At 60.7% G+C, this 25,699-nt stretch overlaps 1 protein-coding gene across 11 annotated transcripts in view; it reads right to left on the bottom strand.

Moving 5' to 3' along the window:
* Positions 1-23,947, bottom strand: part of PLEKHG5 (pleckstrin homology and RhoGEF domain containing G5) — a 28,649-nt gene extending 4,702 nt beyond the window's left edge. For 2 of the 11 annotated variants that reach the window (XM_033844044.2, XM_033844038.2), the window contains exons 1-11: positions 12,432-12,602; positions 5,445-5,574; positions 4,437-4,539; positions 3,992-4,052; positions 3,542-3,633; positions 2,957-3,093; positions 2,531-2,676; positions 1,740-1,952; positions 1,470-1,661; positions 1,071-1,166; positions 327-377 (exon numbers count right to left, since the gene is read on the bottom strand). In XM_033844044.2, coding sequence (XP_033699935.1) covers positions 327-377; positions 1,071-1,166; positions 1,470-1,661; positions 1,740-1,952; positions 2,531-2,676; positions 2,957-3,093; positions 3,542-3,633; positions 3,992-4,052; positions 4,437-4,539; positions 5,445-5,574; positions 12,432-12,551 — 1,341 coding nt within the window. In that variant the 5' untranslated portion in view covers positions 12,552-12,602. The other 9 variants (XM_033844065.2, XM_033844055.2, XM_073796827.1 and 6 more) reach the window with 9 other exon arrangements.
* Between the last annotated feature and the right edge of the window lie 1,752 nt (positions 23,948-25,699).

The raw sequence follows: 25,699 nt of genomic DNA, 5'->3' as shown, positions 1-25,699 counted from the left end.
CCGCCCCTCTACCGGGCCCCGCCCCTAACCATCCCTCTCCCCTCCCCTCCCACCATCCGTAGGCCCCGCTCCCACCTTTCTTCAGCACGCCCCCATCCCCACCCCCTGGTTCCAGGCCCCGCCCCCTCACACACGCCGTCGTTGGCTCCGCCCCCGGCCGCCCCACTCTTTCTGCAGCCCCAGCCCCACCCCCTGAGGCCAGGCCCCACCCCTCACCTACTCCACCAGTCAGCCCCCGCCCCTGTCTGTCCCCTCCCTTGCTCCAGCCCCTCCCCCTCCCCGCTACTTTCTGGTACTGTCCCCCCCACCCCCAGGCCCTGTCGCACCTCACACAGCAGCCCTGACTCTTGCAGATTCAGGAGGCAGCACAGGAACAGCTGTGGGGGGCAGGGAGCACTGCAGCTGGTGGGGGGGGTCCCAGTCCCGACGCCCCACCCAGACTCTTAGGCTCCCCTCTACCCCTTCCCCATCCTGGGAGTGCCTGAGGCAGCCTGGGACAGAGAGGGTTCACGCTTTGAGAAAAGACGTTCCCCATGGCCCACCTGGGGGTGCCCCTGCCCAGGCCCCTCCTGGAGGGAAGCTCTGGGACACTGCCCTTGCAGCCACACCTGGAACTCTCTCCTCCACCTGTGCCCTGGCTCAGTCCGGAGTTTCTGCCCGGAGGGTGCCTTCCTTGAACCCACAAGCCCAGGACAGGTGCTCCCCCAAGGTCGAAGTCCCTACACACAGCCCCCAGTGCCTACCCATTCTGCCTCCTCGTCTAGGGTGTGGGCTGCTGGGCACCTGGCACATAGCAGGTGTTTAGAAACAGCCGATGAAAGGATGAGTCAAAGGATGAGGTCTGTATTACTCAGCTCAACCTGGCAAACTCGCCCCAAGCCCCCTCGCAGGTTCCCCGGGACCTCTGGGAATCACCTCCACCCCAGGGTGTGGCCCTTCTCCCACTTCCCTTCCCCTCTGTTGCTTGGCACCTCCTTCTTCTGCAAAGGCCCAAACTCTGCTCAGGGGCACCCAGAGGAGGCCACGGGGGGCGGGTAGGCGGGGTGGCTCTGGGCCCACCCCATACTCACGTTGGTGATCACCCTCAGTTTCTTAATGTAGGAGGCCTCTGTGTGCAGAAGCTCCCACACCGCCTCCTGCTGGTGGCACTGCCGCCGGGTCAGCTTCTGTGGGAAGGGCAGGGTATCTCCAGGAACCCCCACGTGTGCCGGGATGGCCGGAGCAGGGGGAGAAGGGTGAACGGCCCTGCACGCAACCTTTTTCCCAGCTGAGACACAGAGGTCCCCCAAGTTCTGGGCCAGGCACAGTTTCACCTTGCCTGAGTTCCTCCAAAGCGGGTTAACGGTGAGAGCAGCCTGGCAGGGCTGTCCCATGGAACATCCCGTCGCCCTAGGAAGGGCCCCGTGGAGCAGGGGGATAACGTGCCCCTTTCCCTGAGGAGGGAGGGGAAGGCCTCGGGCGGCACCCACCTCGTGGCCATCGATGAGCTCCCGCCAGCTGTCCTCCAGCCGCAGGCAGGCGTCGTCCTCGTACTCCTCTTCTTCGTCACCTTCTTCCTCCCATGAGTCATGGTCAAAGCACAGCCTCCGGGGCAGCCTGGGCAGCCCGAAGAGGCTGTAGGCGTGCAGCTTGCCCTCCAGCTGCTCCAGCTTGGCCACCTCCTGAAAGGAGGCCTGTGGTCAGGGTCGGGGGTCAAGGCCAGCCAGCTGCCCTGCCCCAGGGCCCACGGGCCCACATACCCGGCCGAAGGCGCTGGTGCTGGGGCCTGAGCTGAAGAAGCCGCTGAAGCGACTGGCCGCCCGGTTCTTCCAGCTGTCACTGCCGCCACTGCTGCTGCTGCCGCTACTGCTGCCGCTGGGCAGAGAGCAGCTGGAGGGCGCTGGGGGCTCCTGCCCAGGGATGCTCGCCTCCCCCAGAAACTCCGACATGTTCTTGCGTCGGCGGCCAGGGGCCTGGTCAGGGAGCGGGCGTCAGGGCCAGACCCCCACAGCCCCACCCCATGCTGGGTTTCCAGGACCTCAGCCAGCCTGGGAGGCAGGAGGGTCTCTGCACACCCCCGCACCCTGGGGCGCCGCCTCTCCTGAGACCTACACGTGCTCTGGGGGCCGGAAGGTCCAGACAGACACAGCTGGATCCCCCTCCCGCCTGCCGCCCCAGCCAGCAGCATGAAGCAGGTGGGGAGAACACACAGAGGCACACACACACACTCAGACGCACTCAGCAGCCCAGGTCCAAGTGGATCCCCGACACACACTCATGAACACAACCAGTGACACACAAAAGTCGCGCTCCCCACGCGATGTCTGCTTAGACACACACACACACACAGACTCCTCGGGCACAAGCAGACTCTCAGAGACGAGGCCCATCACCGTGGGGTATGGTTAGATCCAGGGAGGGCCCCGTATCCTCAAAGCCAGCCCCATTTCCCAGAAGCGGAAAGTAAAGCCCCCAGAGGGAGCAGCGAGGCGCCCAGGTGACCTCCCCCTGGCCCCTCGCCGTCCCCAGGCCTGACACAGCCCCTCCTCACCAGGATGTCCAGGCTCTCCCGGCGGCTCTGCGGGTCCACACGCTCCTGGGTGGGGGGCCCGGCCCCGGCTGGCCGCAGGATTGGCAGACTCAGGGACTTGGAGTCCTTCACCCCCTGCTCCACCTTCCCCTCGTCCCCTGGCTTGGCTGGGGTGGCATTAGGGACAAGTAGAGGTCCTCAACGCCCAGGCCCAGTGGAGAAGGGGGCCCCAGTACCCTCTCCCCCAAGGATCCAAACAAGGCCTGGCTGCCCTCCCCTGAAGCCCCGCCCTGCCAACGCCTGGCACTGCCGCCCAGCAGAGACACCTGTATGGTAATGAGCTTGCTCAAGGCCATGGCCAATGGGAACCTGAGCCTGGGAAGAAGCACCCTCCCCAAGGGCCCCAGCCATGCCCCAGCTACCTGGCCCATCTAGTCATCTGCTCACCTTTGACCCGCAGGTAGTGTCCCCCGAACCTGTAGGCCTCAAAGGTGAGGGACAGGGGCGTGTTGGACTGGTCCAGGTAGATATCCACTTTGCCCAGCGCAATGCCCTTCCTTTCAAATACTGGCAGCAGCACCTCCCTGCCCGGGACAGGAGGTGCGCGTGTGCTGGGGGCAGTCACGCGAACCTCCACCCTGTCCACAGCCCCAGCGCCACCCTGCCCGCCCAAAGGGAAAAGGAGACACCCAGGGGATCACACACAGGTCCGTGCGCACACACACACCTGTCCACAGAGGTTCACGCTCCTGTATGCGTCTACACATGAGACAACACGCCCCTGCCCTCACACGTTCACGTCTGCACACCAGGGCAGACAGACACCATTGCGTGTCCGTCGACACCCGTTCACCCCCGCAGGACTAGGCCACGCGCAGGGGCTGGGACACAAACACGGCACCCAGGCCCTCACTGCACATGGGTGGGGTGCCCACAGGTGGGGGACATGCTTGTTCACAGGCCACCACACACAGTCACACCTGCAGGAGGCCACATCTGCCCCCCAGCCCCGTTCTCCCCACCAAGCCCTACCCCAGCGACTTCTTCTTCATGGCTGGTACGATCTCTGTCTCGATATCCACGTTCAGGTCAAATTTCAGCGTGAAGCACTCCTTGCTTGGGTCCTGACAGGACAGGGGGTCTCAGTTCTGCACCCCTCGCCCCCTAGCCTCCCCACCCCAGGGTTCCGGATGGGAGCCCCAGCAGGGAAGTGAACGCAGGGATCTCCCAGCCCTCTCCGTCCCAGGGAGGCACCCGGCATCCCTCCGTGGAGGCAGGGGCTGCTGGAGCATCCCCCACCCGGGCTAAGGTAAGCAGGGCTGGGCTACAGGGCTGGGTGGCAAGGGAGGGACACGTTCACTCCAGGCCCCCTCCCTGGTCCTGGAACTTAGAGCAGACGGGCCCAGCCTCGGGAATGGAGGAAAGGGCCCGGGAGGGGCAGAGGCTGTGGGCGCCTGCTCTGCCGGCCTGGGGGCTCCTTACATCTGTGTGTCTCCTCCAGGCTTTCTTCTTGGAGAGCTTCAGGCCTGTGCTCTTCCGGTCCCTGCAAGGAAGCCGGTGAGGGCAGAGGTTGGAGGCATGGGTGGGCGCTCACCAGGCTGGGATATGGGCGGGCCCCAGCTGGCTGCCCACCCCTTGCTGGTCCTAGGAGACCAGGTAACTCAGGTTCGCTCAGGCACGCCAGGACTCACGAGGGGCTGTTCGCCCTCTGGTGGCCGACCTGGGAGTCACACCCAGCGGTACCTCGTCAGGTAGAGTCTGATCCCAGAAGCCCTGGAGGCTCACCCTCCAGGAATCCGGGCAGCAGCAGGGGCCAGGCGGGGTCTCCAGTCAGCTCTGCTGAAGCCTCTGGTCCCTGGCTCTGTGATCTGAGACCCAGCCTTGGGACCCCCCGGGTGTCTGCCGTGCCCACCAACCCCTCACCTACCCCTTGCCATCCACAGAGCTCTCTTCCTCCTCCTCTATGTCCACTGCAGGGCTGGTGCGCGGGGGGCATGACCGGGTGGACACATTCCGAGCCAGGACAGAGCCTTCGGTGTAAAGTGGGAGTGGGGTTGTGCCCGCTCCCTCCCTGGCCCCCTCCTTAGCCTCCCAACACGGCCGACTCCAGAGGGACCAGGGCCTGCTACCGACCTTCGGACCCCACCCCAAACTAGCCAGGGCCCCTCAGTTCTGTGAGGGGAGGGACTCAGTCACCGCTTATCATCATCCACCCCCAGACTCAAAAAGACACAAGGGCCCTGGGATGACACCCCAGGTGATGCCCTGCCCCCAGTACAAGTCTGCCTCAGTTTACCCATCTATTAAATAGGGATAAAGAAGCCCTGCCTCTGGGATTGTTGCAGGAAGGAACCAAAGTCCATGGCTCTTTCTTGCAGGCGTCCCCTCCCCCACCACGGTGACCACACCCAAAGTCCCAGGAGGCCCTGGCAGAGGGGACGAGTCCTTTGGTCCCTCTGACCAGCTGGGAAAGTAGACCAGAGCCACCCCAGCACAGCCAGTTGGCAGTAGGCCGGGGCCAGGTCCCTTTTCAGCAGGAGGGGTTTCTTGTTTCCTGCTGCAAGTTCCTTCCGACCTGCGCATCCCCACCCCACCCTCTGCTCACTGGCTGCCTGGCAGGAGAATCTGCCCAGAGATCCCCTGCCCTGAGGACAAGAGGGCAGGGACAGAGGCGGGGGCAGCTGTGGGAGGTGCAGACCCATCGAGAAGGACCCGGCACCTGGTGGAGACAGACCCGCCTTCGAGCTGGGCCGGTCCCCAACTTTTTCTCCTGTTAAAAAACTTGTGGAACAAAAGGGACGGCAGTGGACTTGGGTTTCATCGTTTACAGTCAACTCGTGTCCTTCTGATGGCCCTGTCGTGATGCCGACAGTTAGCAGGCCACTGTGCCCCCAGGCAGGGAGCTCTAGGGGCTGGGCGCCCTCCCCGTGCTCACCTTGGGGGGGCAGGTCAAAGCGGACGTGCCCATCATAATGCATGGCACCGTGGAACTTGCTGTCACAGGCCTCGCAGAGGCTGAGGGGGCCCCGGCGGTGCAGCTGCTGGCAGTCGGCGTGGTGGCATATCTGTGAGGGGAAGGATGGGGGGGTGGGGTGGACCCAGACCACTGCAGTACGCGGGGCTCCTGGCCCCTATGGGGGCGACTCTTCAGGTCCGACCATCCACGCCCCACAGAGTGCCCGTCAAATGCTTCCCGAGCGCCTGCTAGGTGTCCATTCTGGGAGATGCAGAGAAAGCAAAGCCCTGCCCGCAAGGAACGCGATGCCGAAGGGGAGACTTCAAGTAGGTAACCACGGGCGGGTGCTCCCAGGCCTCTTCCGGAGCGCACGCAGAAAGGGCACCAAAAAGTGGAGCTGGGGCTGGCAGCTGGTTTGCCCAACGCAGTGTCTGAAACAGAATACCTCCCCCTCCTCCCTGCCCGGGGCCTCTGCCCTCGATTCTATGACCTGTGTGGCCCCCGAACAGCTGACCCCGCCTGGATTTGTAAGTTAGGGTGTGAAGGGGACTATGGAGGATTCAGGGAATGGTGTTGGCTTCTGGGTGCCTATGTGGTACCCAAGGCCCGTTGCTTAGTGACAGGATCCCAGACTTACCCAATCGCCCCAGGCTACTCTCATCCCCACCACCATGGATGACTGTCCTATCTTCTCCATCCCCCAGCCCTCCCTAACTCACTCCCCACCAACCCGACTGCCTACTTTTCTAGGGAAACAGAAGCCATCAGAAGGCGGTCCATGAGCTCCTACCACCACGTCCACCCCCCTGCCCCGGGCTGCAGGGGCTTTGCCCTGCTCCAATCCCAGGCCAGTTTTCCACCGAAACCCCCCTCTCCAGCCTAAGAACCAGGACCCCGCTCAGCATTCATCCCTCTCACTGGATCATTCCCACGGGCAAACCACGCTGTTTCTCTCCTTCCCTTTACAGCTAAACTCACCCCTTCCTGTTCTTTCCTCCCATTACCCTCTATTTTCTTTCTCCCTGAATTTTTGTTTCAAAATATTTCAAACCTACAGAAAGTTATAAGAATAGTACAATGACATCCATACACCCTTCTGGCTTCCCCAGTTGTTCACATTTGCCACACTGGCTCATGACCCCCTTCCCCTGGGGAGGAAATCATGACACCACCTGAGAACACAGACCTGCTCATGCAGAACCACAACACAACTGTCACACTCGGGAAACTGAGCAATGATACTTAGTCCACCTAGAGTCTACCATGGCATTTTCCCCACTGTCTAAATAATGTCCTTTATAGATTTTTTTTCCCACATGGGATCCAATCAAGGTTCACACGTACATTTGGTTTTGTCTGTTTATCCCTTTAAGAATGAATGCCCAGGGACTTCCCCGGTGGCGCAGTGGATAAGACTCCACGCTCCCAATGCAGGGGGCCCGGGCTTGATCCCTGGTCAGGGAACTAGATCCCACATGCATGCCTCACCTAGGACTTCGCATGCCACAACTAAAGAGCCTGTATGCCGCAACTAAGGAGCCTGCCCACCACAACTAAGGAGCCCACATGCTGCAACTAAGGAGCTGGCAAGCCGCAACTAAAGAGTCCACCTGCCACAACTAAGCCCCGGTGCAAAATAAATAAACATTAAAAAAAAAAAAAAAAGAATGAATGCCCAGGACTTCCCTGGTAGTCTAGTGGTTGAGAATCCCCCTTCCAATGCAGGGGACGCGGGTTCGATCCCTGGTCAGGGAACTAAGATCCCACATGCTGCGGGGCAACTAAGCCGGCATGCCATAACTGAGACCCGATGAGCCAAAAATAAATAAATAAATAAATATTAAAAAAAAAGAATGAACGCCCTAGTTTTTCCCCCCCATCTTTCATGACACTGATATATTTGAAGCAGCCAGGCCAGCTGGCAGAAAGGTCCTCCACGTGGACTTGTCTGGAGGTCTGGGGTAGTTTCAGGCTGAGTATTTGGGCCAGGACGCCAGAGGGTGGACTGTGTCCTCCTCAGCGTGCCCTGGTGTCAGGTCACCTGGGGATCTCGCTGTACTTTGTAAAGTCGCATTCTCTCTTTGTAATGAGGAAGTCATCTTGGGGTGACACTTTGAGATACCCTGCTCCCCAGCAGTCGCACACTCCAGGGCTTTAGCCCTTGTTGATGGCTTTTGCCTAAATCAATTATTACTACGATGGCTGCAATTGGAGATTTTCTAATTCTTCCATTTTCCCTCAGACCCTCTCCCATCAAGCTTTGGCCCCCTCCCCAACTCACTCTTCTCAGGTCCCCAGTGATGTCCACGTTTCTGAGTCCTCTCATCTGTTCTCCCAGGACCCAGCATTTGACACAGGTGGTCTCTTGGGAACCATTTCTTCCTCGTCCCCCAGGACCCGTGCTCTGCTGGTTCCCTCCCCTTTCAGTCCCCTTGCCTCCTTCCTGCTCTCGCACCATCCGTGGACCCCTTCTCATTTTATCCACATCCACCCTCCAGTGACTCAGTCACTCTCATGGGGAGGGCTCCCACAGTGAACTCTCCAGTCGGGACCAAGCAGCTCAAACTTAAAACGTCTGCACAGGGACTTCCCTAGTGGCGCAGTGGTTAAGAATCCACCTGCCAATGGAGACCCGGTCCAGGAGGATCCCACGTGCCTCGGAGCAACTAAGCCCATGCGCCACAACTACCGAGCCTGCGCTCTAGAGCCCACGAGCCACAACTACTGAGCCCGCGAGCCACAACTACTGAAGCCCACACGCCTAGAGCCCGTGCTCCGCAACAAGAGAAACCACCGCGATGAGAAGCTCGCACACTGCAACGAGGAGTAGCCCCCGCTCGTGCAGAACTAGAGAAAGCCCATGCACAGCAATGAAAACCCAACCCAGACAAAAATAAATACATTTATAAAAAAAATAAAACGTCTGCATGAGCTCCTGAACTTTTCCACGCAGCACCGTCCATCTCAGTTACTAGCAACGCCTTCCGGGGGTGGTGATGTTATGGGTTGAATTGTGTCCCTCAGAAAGACAGGTTCAGTCCTAACCCCCAGCGCCACAGAACGTGACCTTATTGGAAAGATGGGCATTGCAGATGTCATTCGTTAAGTTGAGGTCATACTGGGGTCTGCAATCATACAGCATAGAGTATGGAGTAACCGTATGACTACTGTCCTTAAAAGAAGAGGAGAAGAGACACAGAGATGGGACACCCAGGGAGGAGGCCATGTGACAATGGAGGCAGCAACGAGACTGATGCACCTACAAGCCAAGGAACACTGAGGAGCTCCTAGACGTGCCAGAAGCTGTGAGAAGCAAGGGAGGATCCTACGCTGGAGGCTTCAGCGGGAGCACGGCCGGCCCACACCTTAATTGCAGACTTCTGGCCTCAGAACTGAGAGAACAAGCTTCTGTTGCTCTAAAGCCACCCTGATGTGTGACGGCAGCCCCAGGACAAGAATACGTTAGGCCAAACACCTTGGGGACACCCATGATCTTTCTGTTACTCCCCCACTCAGGCAAACACTTCTGCGGGCTCCACCCGCAGACATTAAATCCTTAGCTTCAACCCGGCCACCCTCTCCAGGCTACCTCGGGCCCGGCCCCGGCCCCCTGGGCCTCTCAGCGGGGTGACAAGGCCTCAGAGCCGGTCTCCCTGCTTCCGCCCTTGACCCCAGTCTGCTCTCCGTGAGCGGCCACAGGGGACCCAGGTCAAAGAGGAGTCACACGTACCTCCTCAAAACCCCACAGCGGCTGCCCATCTCCTGCCGAGGCTGGTGACCTCAGGGGCCTCCGCTCCTGCTCTCCCATCCTGGCTCTGTCCACCGCGCCCACCAGCCTCCCGCCTTCCGATGTGCTTCTTCGGACGTGCTCCACCGCTGAGCCTGGGCTTCTGCTAATCCCCCAGCCTGAAATGCTTTTCCTCAGACGCTAAGATAACCAACCAGCCGCCTCCCTTCCTGCAGACCTTCACTCACAAGTCCTCGTCTCACCCTTCTAAGGTTTCATTCCTCTGCGCTCCCGGTCACCTCCTCCACCCCGCCGCCCTTCTCTCCTGCAGGCTTCCCACTGGTGGACAGTCCGTGCGCTTCACTTTGTTGCCTCCACACCGCCAGCACTACAAGGACAGCAATTTTGGCCCGTCGGGCTGGCTGCCTGGTGGCCAGTCCTAGCCGCTCAATAAATACTGGTTCAATTATTAAGTAGCGTGATGGAGGATCACTGGAGATCTTGGCTGGAGAGAGTCCGATCAGAGATTTTCAAGATGACAGACAGGGTGAGGATGGGTTAGACAGCAGAGAAAGTGGCCCGAGAGAGGAGGAAAGAGGGAGCTGAAAAAGTCTGATCATTGATAACATGGTCCTCATGTGCCTGGGGCTGCACTGGGGGAATCCTCATCCCAGAAGGTGGGGGCTACGATTGTCTGTACTTTACAGATGAGGAAAGTGAGGCTCAGAGTGCTTAAGTAACTTGTCTAAGGTCACACAGCCAGTGGAGTCAGGACTTGAACCCAGGGTATGTAGCTTCAGAGCCCACATTTTCACCACATTCACACCATCTCTTGGGCAGTGGAGAAGGGAGCGAGGAGTGGGGGAGGCTGGCTTCGGGCCAGCCTGGGGGGCTAAGGAGACAAGAGGAAATCAGTTACATTGAATAGTTTTATGGTTGGTGTTTTGGCTCTTGTGTCCCTTCCACTCCTCCATCACACAGAAAGGGGACACGGACACAGAAATGACAGCTGGCAGGAGGCAGACTACAGAAGCCACTTGCTCCAGGGGGGTCTGGCTTCTGGGGGGCTGGGCCCTGGGCATTATGGCCCATATTCCCGATGGCAGCCAGAGCACCAGGCGCCCCACACTTCCACACCCTTCTTGAGGGGTCTTCAAGTGTGTTCTCGGCGCTGGAGGCAAGGGTGAGGGGCACTCCAAGCAGAGCAGCTGTTTCTATCTTCACTTGATCTACTGCTAAAGTGTGAGGACTCCCCTGGCGATCCAGCGATTAAGACTCCGCGCTTCCACTGCCGGGGGCACGGGTTCAATCCCTGGTCGGGGAACTAAGATCCTGCACGCCGCGTGGTGTGGCCAAAAGACTAAACAAACAAACCAACCTAAACTTTTTTTTTTTTTTTGCGGTACACGGGCCTCTCACTGTTGTGGCCTCTCCCGTTGCGCAGCACAGGCTCCGGACGCGCAGGTCCAGCGGCCATGGCTCACGGGCCCAGCCGCTCCGCGGCATGTGGGATCCTCCCGGACCGGGGCACGAACCCGCGTCCCCTGCATCGGCAGGCAGACTCTCAACCACTGCGCCACCAGGGAAGCCCCCAAAACATTTTTTAAAAAGTGTGAAAACCCCTATTCTCCTCCATGGCTCTGCCCCCCACCCTGTGGCATCCCCGGGGCACTTCTGACAGAGGGCCTAGCTTTGCAGATGCTGGGACCCACGGCCGTGAGCATCACCTCTTGACAACAAATCTGGGGAAAGCACTTGTCTTTTCCTCCCAGGAGTCCCACAGCCTGCCAGCTCGGCCAGCCCTCTTACCCTCTGTGTCCAGCCTGGCAGCCAGGCTGGCACAGGTGCCCCCCTGACCCCTTCCAGGCCTCTCGCCATTTCCCTGACAGCTTCATTTTTCTGGTTCTAGGCTTGGCATTGGGCAGTGGGACTGCGGACCTACCAGCTGCCCAGGCCCTGGTCTCCTGCCTGGACATGGCAGGAGCCATGCTAGGTTGTAAAGGTTTGGGTGGGGGCGGTCTCTGGGACCCTTCCAGCCCAAGTCCCTGGTTCTGTGCCACAATTTCGTTTTTAAACCAATCCAGTATATAGATGGCAGATTTCACAGAGATTCACTCTTTAAGGCAGATTTAGCATTCAACAAATATTTATCAAGCACCTTTTATGTACCCTGCCCTGCAAAGACACTGGGCTGGAGAGACTCGGGAATATTCATTTCCCAGCACCGTGCTGGGCCTTGTTTAACTCCGCCACAGCTTCTCCTTCTCCTCTTGCTACTACTATTACTACCAGACACTAATGCTAATAATAATGACGGGAACCCAGCTGGTGGCTGACCCCCTCTGCTCCCATCCTCCCAGCAGCCCCCAGGCTCAGGGACACCAGGGGCGATGTGAGTCAGGCCCAGGATCTGAAGCAGGTGAGTATTCAGCAGGTTTGGTTGAGGATGAAGTTCCGAGAAGCCCCCTCGGGCGGGCAGAGCCCACACTGTTTGCTCCCCACCCCTTCTCTCACCTCCATCCCCTCCGGGGTTGGGGGTCTCCCCAGCACTATAGCAGGGCAGCCCCTTCCCAAAGCCAGATTCTTGGGCCTCTTCTCTCAGACCCAGGGTCTACTCCCCACCTCCTTGCTGCCCACCACGCCCACCCTCTGAGGGTAACAGCACCCCAGCCAGCCAGAGACAGACAGCAGGGTCCAGGACCAAAGGTCCCCAGGACTCAGCCAGAGAGGGGCGAGCCCACCAGATAGAACAGCCAGGTCACGCTGCATCTCCACAGCCAAAGAATGGACCACAATTTTACAAATAACGGGGGGCCGGGCCCTTTGGGGATCATGGTCTAGGCTGATCCCCACAGGGATGGGGGCACAAGAAGTCAGTCTTCCCTGTCACACCAGGGTGTTGGCCAGAGGCAGGAGTAGGAGGGGTGTGGGCAGGGCCTGCAGAGGAAGGAAAGGGGGAGGGGTGGCCCAGTCCAGGGCCTGGGACCCACAGGTGTGTCCGGAGTCAGCCCCAGACACAAAAGGCCAGGCGCTGGCGGTCTCCTCCGCTGCCTGGCACCCTTGGTGCCGGGGTGGGGGACACATCCCAGGCCCCCAGGCCCTCATCGCCCCCCACACCCCCGCGGTGTGCACCCGGGGCAGGGGTCTCGGCCGCCGCCTGTCCATCCGCTTAGAGACGCGCGCGGACGAGGGCGCGCGCACCCGCCCCGGCCTCCCCGCCCGGCCCCCCGCTCCCCTACCTGGTCTTCCCCGTGGCGGCCACGACCCCCCACCCAGCCGGGCTCGGAGTCCCGGGAGGGCAGCCCGGGGCTCGGCCTGGAGGCCGCGCGGCGCCCGGAGACGCCGGGTCCCGTCCCCATGGCGGCCGGAGGAAGCGGCGGTCTGCGCCGCCCGCCGGACAAAGCGCGGAGCCCCGCTTCCTGCCATTGTGCGGCCGCGCCCGCCCGCTGAGCGCGCCGGGACCCCGGGGGCGGGGAACACCCACCCTCCCGCCCGCAGCCCGGCTCTGACCCCCGGCCCAAAGGTCCTGGGCTCAGAGGGTCCCTCCCGGACCTCCTCCTTCCTCCAGGGGAACTCCTTGGATGCTGGGGGCAGGGGGCCCGCCGGTGACAAACGCCCTCGCCTTGACTGCGGAATCCCGGCCCCCGCCCAGTCCCGCGGGCGCCCCACTCTGCTCAGACCTCCATCCCGACCCCAACGCAAACGGCTGGGGCACAGGAGATCCCTCCCGGCCGAAAGGGCATCTCAGTCCCTTCCCCCAGCCCTGGGGACCCCCGCCCCAGAGCCTCAGCCCGGGGGACCTCTATCCCCTCCCCTGAGGGAGCTCCCTTAATGCTGGCGGCAGAAAAGGGGGGACCAGACCAGGGACACATCCCTCTCTGGGTCCTCAGACCCCCGCTCCCTGTCCAGCCCCGAGGACATCTGTCTCTGCTCTGACCACCGACTTCCCCGCCTCAGCCACAGCCGGCGCTCAGAGGCCCTCCTGGGGGTCCTCTTAGTGCCCGCCCACAATCCAAGCGACCCCCGGCTCAGAGCCTGAGCCCGGGGGACCCCCGCTCCCACTGCCCAGGCCAGTGGTGCTGGCAGAGGAGCAGAGGGGCGCCGGTGACCACAGGTGGAGGCGGCGGGCAGAAGGCAGGCGCGCGGGGCGGAGAGGGTAGTCCTTGGGGAGCCTCCAGGAGCACAGTGAGACGGGGGTGTCGCGGAAAACCCCGCAGCCCAACTCAGCTTTCTGTGAGGCCCCTGCTGCTGCGGGCTGGTCCCTCCGGCCCAGGGGCCACGCGGGAGCTTCCGGGTGCCCTACCGCCAGGGGGCGCTCATCAGAGACTGGCGAGGACGCAGACCAGGATTGGGGTGCCGGGGTCCCCACTGTAGGTTGTCAAAGCGCTTTTATACTCATTCCCGGGAGGCGGAGGCGGGCACTGTTATCTTCATTCATCGCGTGGCGGATAAAGTGAGGGAAAAGTCCACAGGCAGGACTGACACCCAGACTTTTGACTCTGAGGTTCTGGAATGGCCTCCCTGGGGAACTCCTCAGGACCCATGGGGGAGGGGGACATGCTGTCATCAGCCCCCCCCCCCATCCCCTAGTCAGCTCCCCCTCAATCTGGTTCTGGGTGGAAAGAGGGTGGGAGAGCAGCAATTTATTCGGGCCAGGAGCTTTCCAGGACCCCCTCTGCTCCCAAATCCTGGGCCATCCCCCTGTCCACACCACTGGCAGATCTCTTGTAAACTAAAGCCTGATCATGTCACTCCTCCACAAACCCTCCTGTGGCTTCCCATCTTGCTTAAAATAAAATCCCAACTGTGGCCTGGCTCCTACCGTGCCGTCTGGCCAGTTCCACAGGGTGGTCCACCGTGCTGGATTCCTTCATCCCTACAACTCACCAAGCTCAGAGCCTGCACCTCTGCATTCTCTGTCTGGGACACAATGTGCCCCTGATCTTCCAACAGCTGGCACTGGGCCCCACCTTAACTGCTACCTCCCAAGGAGGCCTTCACCCGTCTCTCAAAATAAATAGCCCCTTATCCTGGAACTCTCAAACCCCTTACATTGAATTATTTCCTCCGAAGCAGCTATTACTACCTGAAATTATTTTATTTCTTTGTTCATTTCTTGATTATCACTTTTCCCTGCTAGACTATCCTCTCCAGTGGCCAGGAGTCTTGGCTGTCTGGCCCACGCTTCATCCTCGGCACTTAGAATAGTCCTGGCCACCGTAGATGCTCTGTGCAGACTAGATGATAAATGGATGAATGAAAGCAGAGGAAGGGGCTTCGTGCCAGAGGAGGCCACTGGGGCCTGAAAGGTCTTGGCCAGGATGTCCCTTTCTGTGGCCAACAGTCAACAAAGCGTTCCCCACTGCCTGTCCACAGGTTCTCTCCTTCCTCCTAGCATCCACGACCTTGGCTTGCTGGCCCCAGGCAGGTCCGTTTCCACCTCAAAGCTTGGAGGTGTTGCGCATGCCCCCTGCCCCTACTGCTGCCCCCCGTGGCCAGCCGCTGAGCAGTCCCAAGTGCCCAGGCCTGTGCCAAGTCCTGTTCACTCTTCTAAAAGACCATAAGGAGGAAACACTGGTACTACCCCCATTCAACAGACAAAGAAACTGAGGTTCGGAAAGGTAAAGTGACTTGTACTAACAGCAGATGCCCACTGGACCACTACCCATGTGCCTCAGGCACAGGGAAGGCATGGGGACATGAAGGCCAGCCAAGTGGTGGTTTGGGCAGCAGGGCCTTGAGGTCCACCCCCTTGGGGACAGGGCAGATCCCCAAGCCCACTGGCCTAGGGTAACCAGGTTGCATCAAGTGGAGACCATCAGGGCTGGGCCAGGGCAGGTCACCAGAGGTCACCTGAGTGACCAGGTTCTGGCCACCCTGAATCATGCTCCTGCCTGGGTCCTCCATCCAGGGCTGGGGCTGCTCCTTAGAAAGCCAGAGCCAAGAGTGCAGGGTCAAGGAACCTGCAGAGCAGGGGAGGAAAGGCACCCCAGGCCCCTGCACCAGGGGAGGGAGGAGGCCTCATCAGGCTCTGAGGTTCCCACCTCCTCTCTACACAAGAGAGCTGAAATGGCCCATGCGCAGGCCCAAAAGGTCCCGGCCCCTGACTCCCTGGGGAGGGGGCCCCTCCCCAGCCCAGCCGCAGCTCCAGGCTCATGAGTCAGGACTGGCTTGTTGAAACTGATACCGAGAAACCAGATGCTGGGGCTGATGAATAATGGAGTCACCAAGGCAGGAGCCCCCCTCCCACTCCCGCCCAGCACCACCTCCCCAGCCCCAGAAAAGCAGAGGCCTGTGGGCATCCCCTCCCCCACAGTGGGCTGGGGCCCCAGCCTGGTCTGCAGTGGGAGAGGGAGCTCCTTGTCTAGGAGAGGTCACAGGTCTGGGCCAACGTCTGGAGCCAGTTCTGTGCTCTGTCCACAGAAGACTGGCCTAGAACCAGGAGTTGGGGCTCCCTAGCCAGGGGGATACCCCTGCCCAGGGGCTCCCTATCCGAGCTAAGCTCCCCTGGGAGACTACCAGCCCCAGGGCCCCATCTGGTACCTTGGAAATCCAGGGGTGGAGGCCGCACGCGTGGGCACGTCGGCCGGTGGGGAGCCAGCTCTGCCAGGCTGCTCTCCTGCTCCCAGCGGCCCACCTGGCTCCTCCCTGCCCCTAGGCCTCGGCCTCACCCCTCATCCTGGGGTCCACCCGGGCGCAGAGCCTGCCCTAAGGCCCTGCCCTGTGCAGGGCAGATGGCAGGGGTGTAGCGCCTCTCTGCAGGCCAGCCCTACTGCACCAGCTGCAGAAGCCAGCAAGGCCCCTTCCTCCCCAGGGAGCCGAACAGCTGGGACTGGTCGGTGCTAGGGGGAGAAGGAAAGGCTGTGGTTCATGAACTTCACCTCCTGCCCAGTCCCTGCACAGGACCCCGGCGTGGCAGCCTGTGCCCTTCTCCTGGCGCCTCTTTCTTCAGAGCCACACAAAAGGCTCCTTGGGAGGGAGTGGGGCAGAGAGCACAGGCCTGGGCTGCGGGAGACCTGCTTCTGGGGCCCATCTACCCCTCTGCCCTTCCCCACCTGTGTGAAGAGGGCACTGGCCAGTTCTCTAGAATTTTCTATCTAGGGATGGCTGCTGGGTCCCATTGTGTGCCTGGACTCTGGCAAAGGGGCAGAGAAATAGTGAGATCCTCCTAGAGCCCCCCAAACCTGGGGAAGGCAATGGAGGAATCTGTGGGGCCCTGGGCCCCCTGGGCCTCCAAGTCCTCAGTCTTTCATCAAGGTGGGCCAGGGCCTCTCCTGGCTTCGTGGGTCCTGTCCCTCTGCCCTTCCCCCTAGCGGGGGCCAGGCTTGGCCCAGGCTGCCTGAGGTGCAGACTCTCGCGCCCCCTACCGGCCTCGAGAGGGCTTTCCGCCTGGGACCGACTCGGACGCCCAGATGGGGCAAGGTCGCCGAAACCACCCAACCAAGCCGCGCCAAAGCCCCTTCAGATGCCCTCGCCCCACCAGCAGCCCTCACACCAGGGCTGGGGCCCTGCAGACTCCTCACGACCATGTCTCCCAGCCGACCGCACCCTAGAGTCACTGTGGAGGCGGGCGCTGGAGCCCATTCCACCCTCAAGTAAGCGGAGGCAAGGCCAGTGGCGCCCATCGACACCCACCTGCTGGCCTAGGACTGTGCGGGACCCTCCACCCAGGGTTCTATCCATTCATTCAGGGAGAGTCTTGGCGCCCGGACCCACCCCCGTCCGGACCCCAGCTTCCCCGTGAGACTCACCTAGGGACAAGGTTCTCCTCCCCAGTGGCTGGGGCTCGGGCCAAGGCTGCCAGAGTCCGACGGGGCCGCGGGGAGAGGGGGACCGGAGCCGCCCGGCGGGCTCGGTCCGCTCTGCGCCGGCTAGGGGCGCTGGGCGTAGGGGAATTACGGTAGGCCGGCGCGGGCGCTACCACCTGGGCGGGCCGGGACGTACCATCGGCGCGCCCGGCTGGGACGGGGGAGGGTCTGCGGTCCCGGGAAGGGCCCGGCGCTCCACCCGGCGGCCCAGGGGGGTGGCAGGAGGGCCGGCCGGCGCTTGGAGCGAATCTAGGGTCCGCGCTGTGGACAGAGGGGAGGAGGCGCTTGTCACTGTTTCCGAGGGGGCTGCCCTTTACAGACCTGCGAAAAGTTCAAAGTCTGTAGTCTTTAACCTGGGCTTGAAGACCCGAGCTCGCCCGCCCCCGCCTAGGGCCCGCGGCGGGACGCTGCCCCCGGGGTCCAGGCGGGGTGGGGGGGAACCCGCAGGCCCAGCCCGTCCCGGGAATCGCCCCAAGCCAGGCTCGCTTCCGCTGGATTCTGAACGGCGCCCTCCGCGGCGCCTGAGAAACGGGCCCGCCTTGCTCCGTGCCTCCCTCTTTTTTCCTGGCCCACGCCTAGCAGGTCCTGAAAAAGGGGGCCATTCCGCCCTTTGGTGGTTCCCAGCATCTTGAGTTTAGAATAACTCTGCCCTCAGGACTGGAGGTGGAGATAGTGTCTGGGGACACAGGGATCCCACTGAGAAGGCAGGCCACCCAGCCCCAGGCACACCTCCCCGCTTCCCTAATTACCGAAGCTAGCAGGTGGGCGTGGTTGGACTGGGACCCCCGCGGGAGCCTCCGGGTTCAGGCCTACCTGCATTTTGCCAATTCTAGACCACCTCCGTCAGGCCCCTCACCAGGCCTGGGCCTCCAGGCTGCTGGAGCCCCCTCCTAATGGGAGCTACCCTCCTTGTCAGCACTGACCTTCCTGGGGCTGGTCCACACCAGAGCAGCTCATCTCCGCCAGGCAGCATGAGGTGGGTCCTCTGTCTCTGCCTCTTGGGCACCCCAGGCCTTCACCTTCTCCCCTCCAAATTACTTAGCCAAAGCCCCCAAATTCCCCTTGCATTGCTCCTCTGGTCCTGCCCCATTCTCCAGCTGCACACTGGACTGCCCCCTGTCTACAGCTGACTAGCATCTCCACAGACCAGCCACCTCCAGAGATCCCCAGAATCTGGCCATTCTCTAGGGCACCCTGGCTGGCCTCCTACCTCTTACCCCCAAAGCATTGCCCAGGAGAATAGGTCACTCCCTCTCCCATTATTCACTACATCCTGCCCATTCTTTCTCCACAGGGACCTCAGATCCACCCCTTCCTCTGCCCTGTGGCCACTGGTCTTCATCTGACAACCCCTCCCCTAGACACACACACCACCCTCCCGACTCATCCCTGCCACCTCACAGCCCACTGTTAAGCTGGAAGAGAGCTCTGAAGTCATCAAATTGAATCTCCACTCTCTCCGCTTAAATACTTCTAGGGGTGGGGTACTCACTATCTATACATCAGGGAACAGCTTCAGCTGTTGGAAACTCTTGCCTATACTGAACAAAAGCTCACCTCCCTGCCAGGCCCCTTGGGACCCATGCAGAAAAACCCACCTCCCTTTCCTCCTGACAGTTCCTTAGAAATGATAGGCTCTGAGGACAGACAGACCTGGTTGAGTTCTGGCCTTGCCTGGGCAAGTCATCGCACCTCCCTGTTTCTCAGTGTCTTGTCTCTAAAATGGAGATGGGGTGGTCCCTACTGCACAGGGTGCGGGTGAGGACTAGATGAGGTCCCTGTGGTGAGGCACTAAAGCAGGGCCTGGCACACAGTAGGTGCTGAGTAAACGGCGGCTGCTAGAACTAATACCTTTAAGGATGGTGTCCTAGCGTCCCATCTCCAGGATAAACACCCCCAAGTCTTCTGCCCCCTCAAATGTGGTCCCCTAGGCCAGTGTCAGCCCTCCTCCATGTCCCCTTGTGACCCGAGGTGCCCTGTACAGACTTTCATCGGAGTGCCCAGCTCAAGGGAGCCCAGACTCTGCCCCGTGGTTAACTTGCAGCAGGGCGGGGCCACCCACCGTGTCACCACCCGGCACCCTGGGAGAGAGGGAGCAAACACTTCCTCCGTCTCCCCGACAGGACACCTGCCCTGGGAACCGGACAGATGTGCAATAAACATTTGTCTGGCTGGGTGGGGTTGGCTGGGGTCTGGGATGGAGCCCAAGGAGGTCTCAGATCTCAGGGAGGGGAAGGAGGACACGCACGAAGTCTAGGGGTTTCTCTCCCCCTGCAAGGAAGATGGACACGTGGTTGCAGATAGCATCCTCTTGAGCACCTGCAGCAAGCCACACTGTGCTAAGCAGTTCACACGTAAACCCTCTTTTTCACCCTTGTTGCAACTTGAGAAAACTCAGTTTCCAGATGAGGAAACTGAGGCTCAAAGAGGTGTAGTGACTTGCCCAGGGTCATGCAGCGGGAAAGGGGTGGGCTGTGACCCTGGAGCTCCCAGGTGTGGGCTACTCTATACATCTTCATCCTGGGGAAGGGTAGGGACACACCTTCCCTCCGGTCATCCCCAAGGCAGGTAATCCAGACGCCTCACCTGGACATCAGGGTGTTCCCTCTTCAGCTTTGCCTCCCTTTCCCCAGCCCCTCCTCAGCCCTGCTCGCTCCTTACATCCTCAGAAAGCCTCCTGGCTCACTCAGCTTTCTTCCAGCTCAATACCCCCTCATTTCTCTGGACACCAGCAGCCTCCTCCAGGAAGCCCATCCTGGTTATCCCCATCCTTCTAGAGTGAACTCCAGGGACAGGAGGTAGGGGTGAGGTGGCTGATTTATCTCAAAAGCCCCAGCACCCAGGAGAGGCTCAAATAAAACCTCAAGGGTGGGGCTTCCCTGGTGGTGCAGTGGTTAAGAATCCGCCTGCCAACGCGGGGGACACGGGTTTGAGCCCTGGTCCGGGAAGATCCTACATGCCATGGAGCAACTAAGCCCGTGCGCCACAGCTACTGAGCCTGAGTTCTAGAGCCCATGAGCCACAACTACTGAGCCCATGTGCCACAACTACTGAAGCCCACGCACCTAGAGCCCAGGTTCCGCAACAAGAGAAGCTACTGCAATAAGAAGCCTGCGCACCGCAATGAGGAGTAGCCCCCGCTCACCTCAACTAGAGAAGGCTGGTGCTCGAGCAACAAAGACCAACGCAGCCAAAAATATAAACAAATAAATAAATAAACAAACAAACAAAAAAAACCCTCAAGGGTGGGCCAGGAAGTGGAAGGGTCCAGCCCTGTTGGAAGATGGCCCTTCAGGGTAGCCTGGGGGGCCAGTTTGACAAACCCTAGTCCTCACTTCCCTCCTCCTCCCAGTGGGGCTGGGATGCAGCTCCAGGAGGGCAGAACCTTTGCTCCCTGGAGATCTCCAGGGCCTAGAACCAGGTGTGGCACAGCAGGTGCTTAAAGCTGATTTGGTGACTGAATAAATGACGTCATCTCCTTCAGAAAGCTAGTCACATCCTGCTAGCCGTTCCTCGAATGGCTGGGGAGGAGAGGGAGAACGATGCTCTCCGTCTCACTCCAGGCCAAGCTGTGCCAGTCATGCTGTGGGATGTGGGCAAGTTCTTTCGTCTCTCTGAGCCTCAGTTTCCTTATGTTTCACATGGGAATAATAATAATGCATTTCTTCTGAGGTTCCCTCGAGGGTTCAGTGAGACAAGCATGAGGGCCCAACAACCTGCCTGCTGGTTATTATTATCACCAACAATAGGATATTCTGGAACTTCCCTGGTGGTCCAGTGGTTGCGACCCACGCTTCCACTGCAGGGGGCACCGGTTCGATCTCTGGTCGGGGAACTAAGATCCTACGTGCCACACGGTACGGCCAGAAAATAGAAAACAACAATAGGATATTCTTCGCTCCTCCTTCTCACCAGACCTGGGTGTCATTCACCTCCTCTCACCCTCTGCTCCAGCCTGCTCATACCCTTGGCAAGACCTGCCTCCCACCCCTTCTTTCCTGCCTCTGTACTTCTGCCTGTGGCAGTCCCCCCTTCCTGGAGGGCCCTTGCCTTCTGCTCTGCCTATCTATGTTTTCACTTCCACCAGAGGTCACCTCCTCCGGGATGTCCTCCCTGACTAGCCCTTCTCCCTCTGATGGCTCAGGCATCCTTGTCCCCCAGGTCTGTGTCATTTGTCCCAGAGTGGGTCCCACCAGTGACAGGACTTGGGCTCTCCCCCTGCAGGCTGGGTGACCCTCTGGCTGCTGGTGCCAATGTCAGCCATGCTGAGTTGCAGGCAGCCCAGGGCTGGGACCTGGAAGCTGCAGAGGGCCCACACATGCTCTGACACCAGCTCTCATCTCACAGGCCTCACCCCTGGCCCTTCCTGCGGCAGCTTGTGGGCCCGCCCCAGGAGGAGCAGCTGCCCACAGGAGAGGCTGGGACAGTGTGGCCTGGCCCCCTTTGTCATCCCTGCGGGTCAGGCAGAGGGCCCAAGGCTTTGCAGGCCCCTGGCAGGATGTAACTGAGGATAACTGAGGCCAGTTTGTTGCCAGGAGCCCCCATATGGGGGAGAGGCAACCAGCCAACACCAGAGCCCCGATGCCAGGCACCAACCGTGCCAGCAGATTGCATCTGACATCACAGCCACCCCCTTGCCTGGTGACCACGGCAACTGGAAGCCTCCCCCTCCTCTCCCCGCCCGCGGAACAGTCCTCCACGTTCCTTCTAACCGTGGTCTTCCTGTGCAGAATGTAAGCGCGTGTGTCTGGATGGAGGGGGGTAACAGGGTGGCATTTTTAATTTCCTGCAGCTGGCAGAGCTGAGCTACACAGTGGTTAGGAACAGGGCTCTGGCACCATACAGATCTGGGTTCTGGGTTCCAATCTCAGCTCTACCACATCCTAGCGATGTGTTCTTAGATGGGCTGCTACCTCTCAACTATAAATGAGAATAATGACAGGACAGATGTCAGAAGGCTAGAGGGAAGAGACAGAGTCCTCAGTGCCCACAGTGAGTTGTGGCAGTTACAACTATTGTCACTCAAATGCGTGCTGGGAAGGGCCAAACCTGGGTTCAAACCCTTGCTCGGTCTCTCCTGAGCTGTGGGGCCTCCTCCAAGTCACAGGACCTCTCTGAACCTTGGTATCTTCATCTGGAAAACAGGGCAATGACCGACACCTTCCCAGCAGAGCTGCCACAGCACAGAAGGCACAGAGCCCAGCACGAACCAGGCAGAAGTGCCCCGCCGTCACTGCTATCCTTATCCCTCTTGTTTTGTCCACTCGTAGCTCCCAAGTCCTGACACTCCACGACCAGTTGGTCCCTTCTTCCCTTTGTCATCCCCAGGCCCATAGTCACTATCACAAAGTCCCAAAGTGTCCCTGACCCATGCCCAGGCCTGAAGAGTGGCCTGGTGCCCCAGGAAGAGTGCCCGTTGGGCACTGGAATGGAACCTTGGTGGGGGGTGGGAGGGGGGGTGTCCCTTCTTGCTGATTCTCAGTTTCCTCATCTGTGACATAGAGCGGCAGCTCCCGTCACCTCAGGGCTGTAAGGACTGCAGTGCAGGAAAGGGCTCTGGGGCACCCCTGCTCCAGCTGCCCTTGCAGAAGTCCCCCCCGCTCCACTGTTTCTGAACTGGGGTCAGCCCCTCTGCCTCCTAAGCCAGCCACCCTGCGGCCCTGCCCACCCCTGAACCCACACGACCCTGTAGCCAGGCCAGCTGCACCCCTGCCAGGGCCCTGTGGATTTCCGGGCCTGGACAGCAAGTGCGGTTAGAGCCCTGTCCCCTCTGCCCCCAGCTGCTCCCCGGCCCTCCGGCCACCCTACCTTAGCCGCCCGCCCCTTGTCCATGCAGTCGGGGTTCTCACAGCACAGCCCCTTCTCTTCAGCCAGGCTCCGGTCTTCTGAAAAGGAGAGAAGAGGGTTACTAGTCGGGCGGGGCCCAGGGAGGGTGCGCCCAGGCTGGGGCACCCAGGCTCCCCGGGGCCCCAGGAGCCTCCCGACCAGAGGATGGGTGGGGCCGTCTCCTCAATGCACCCTTCAAAGGAGGGCAGTGTCCCTTTCTCTTTTAAATGCCAACTTATCTGCACTGGAATCTGTTAGCAGAGCCCTTTTCTTGTAGCAGCTCCCCAGGGAAAGTATCCAGATTCCAGGGGGAGAAAACGTCTTTGGAAATGAGCAGCTCCCTCTCTCTGTACCACTAGTCTGGGGAGGGGGGTGGCTCAGTGACCTTGGGGCCCCAGGGTTCCTGGGGGATCCCTGCAAGACTACGGGGGGAAGGGGGATGCCAGGGGCCCAAGATCCCTTCCTATCCCTGTCCTCCACATCGCTGCCTCTATTGATGGTCTCCCCCGCAAAATCCTGGGGTGGTCCCCCTCACCCGCTGTCCGTCTTTGACCCAGCATTTGGTCCCCTCCAAGCTAGCTGCCTCTCCTCCTGGGGCACAGCAGCGGAGGGGACAAGGAAGGGGGGAAAGAGGCTGCCCGCCCCGGTCAGCTTGCAGGGCCAGGGGAAGGGGTGATGAAGCGCGCCCCGACACGGGGCACAGTTTGGACCCCCGCATCCCTGATTCCGAGACCGGCGTCTACCTCCCACCGCGAGCAGGCCTTCCCCAAAGGAGGCGGCAGGCTGAGCCCCCGCCTGCCGAGGGGAAGGAGCTGGCCCTGCCCTCCCATTGATCCTCCCCCGCCCCAAACTCCCCGGCCTGCCCGCGATGCCCCTCGCCCGCGCCCCTCCCCGAGCCGACGCGGAGGCGGCCAGGCCCGCCGGCCTGCATGGCGAGGCCCGGCCGGGGGCCCCGCACTCACCCATGGAAGAGGCGCCGGGAGGCCGGGAACGCGGGCGGTGCGGGGGGGCGCCGCGGGCCAGGGGCGAGCGCAACGGCGGCGTGGGGCGGACGCCGGCCGAGCGCCGGGGGAGAGGCCGGAGCGCCGCGGCCGCGGGACCCTCTGCGGCTAGAGGCGGGGCGGGGCAGGTGGGCGGTGGGAGGAGCCGAGCGGCGGCCCCGCCTGCGGAGGGCGGGACTCCGTGCCCCGCCCCCTGCGCCCCTCAGCCTGGACCCCCGCTGGGCAGAGCCTGCCCCCGGGCAAGGGGTATCTGCCGGGAGGACGCGACCCATCCTCCCTCCCCACAACTGGAGCCTTCCCCTCCTCTCTGAAAAGTCGTGGGTGTGACCAAAGGCCATCCCTCCGCCCCTCAACTCCCTCAGCCTCCCAGCCACCTCAAAAGAAAACACCTCTGTTTTTGATGTGGTCTGGAGACATTTTCTCAATCTCCTGGAAAGTGGGAATGAAGGCATTTTAGACAACTCTGCTATTTCTCCTGGCCCCAAAGGTACCGTCTAAGTGGAAACGGTGCCTTCTTGTAGATAGGCATGCAGGTCAGGACAGATCTCTGCACCCTCTGTCCTCCACCCGCAGCAGAGGACCCTCTCCTCCTTTAGAGATGCTGTCGGCTGTGGGGGTAAGGGTTCCGTAAATGGAGCGGGCTTGGTGGCTACTGTTGTTTTATTACTATCATCTCTGTGTTGGTTAGCATTTTAAAAACTTTATGGAAGTATAAAATAAATATGTACAGAACAGTGCAGCTCTCATGGGTACACAGCTCAGAAAATTTTCACAAAACGTATTTTTACAAAATAACCAGCCCGCAGGTTAAGAAGCAGAGCACCGCCAGCCCCCCTGCAGGAGGCTCCCTCATGGGAGCTGCCAGCCACTCCCCACCCCCCAGGGGGTGCTGTCCTGACCTCTGTCTCAATTAGTTTTGCCTGGTCTTGTACTTTCATTCAATTAGTTTTGCCTGGTCTTGTACTTTATGTAAATAGCACCACGAGATACTTGGACAACATTTTAGTGTTTACAAAACACTTTTCACTTCAGAAATGGAGCCTGGGGGAGGTGGCCAAGACTCTCCCAAGGGACTCAGAGTTCTCCTGAGCCTGCGTAGACCCCATCCCACCTGCAGGTTGGTGCTGGGAGGCTCTGGGTAGATGAGATCCAGGTATGGAAGACCCAGTTTCCCATGGGACCCGGGTCTCTCTCCCAAAGTCTCCCCTGGCCCCTTCCCCAACCAGAGTAGGGTGCCTGCCTTTCTACGCGCATCTATTTCATGGGCTGGCCCTGGGGACTCAGGGGTGACCAGGACCCCATCCCTGCCCTCAGGGACTTGTGACAGAGGGCACTGTGATGGATCCCAAGTCTTCTGGGTTCTCTGGATTCACTCAGCAAACATACAGCAAGGGTCCTCTGAGGGCTCACCATGTATCTAGCCCCAAGCTGGGCACTGGGGACCCATTGGTGACCCTGACAAGTCTTGGGGGCCTAATGTGGGGCCCGGCACGGCCGGGGCGAGGAGGCTGAGGGAGCAGCTGCACAAGAGGCCTTGCTCGGTGTTCCGAAGCTTCCAGGCTGAGAGGGAAGCGACAGCACAGGGTCCCCCAGTGTCCCCCAGTCTGCTGTTTGTGCAGTGGGAACCTGGCGTTCTGAGAAGGGCCCCTGCTAGTTCTCAGGACTCTCAGGCGGGCCCTGCCTCACTCAGTTCACAGAATCACACAGTTCTGATTTCCCTCTCGGAATCTCAGCTGTCTGAAGGGCTAGAGATGCCTGTCCTGCCTCTAGCCCGGAGGCAGGGGCAGCTGAGCGGGGAAACAGCCCTGTGAGGACCCTGACGGGGTCCCTGGGGTCAGCGATCCTGCTGGCCCTGCCCCAGCCCTGCCTGTC

This window comes from Tursiops truncatus, chromosome 1 (genome assembly GCF_011762595.2).
Source record: "Tursiops truncatus isolate mTurTru1 chromosome 1, mTurTru1.mat.Y, whole genome shotgun sequence".
Lineage (NCBI taxonomy): Eukaryota > Metazoa > Chordata > Mammalia > Artiodactyla > Delphinidae > Tursiops > Tursiops truncatus.
The sequence above is the reverse complement of the archived record's forward strand: the minus strand, read 5'-3'. Positions and strand labels throughout refer to the sequence as shown.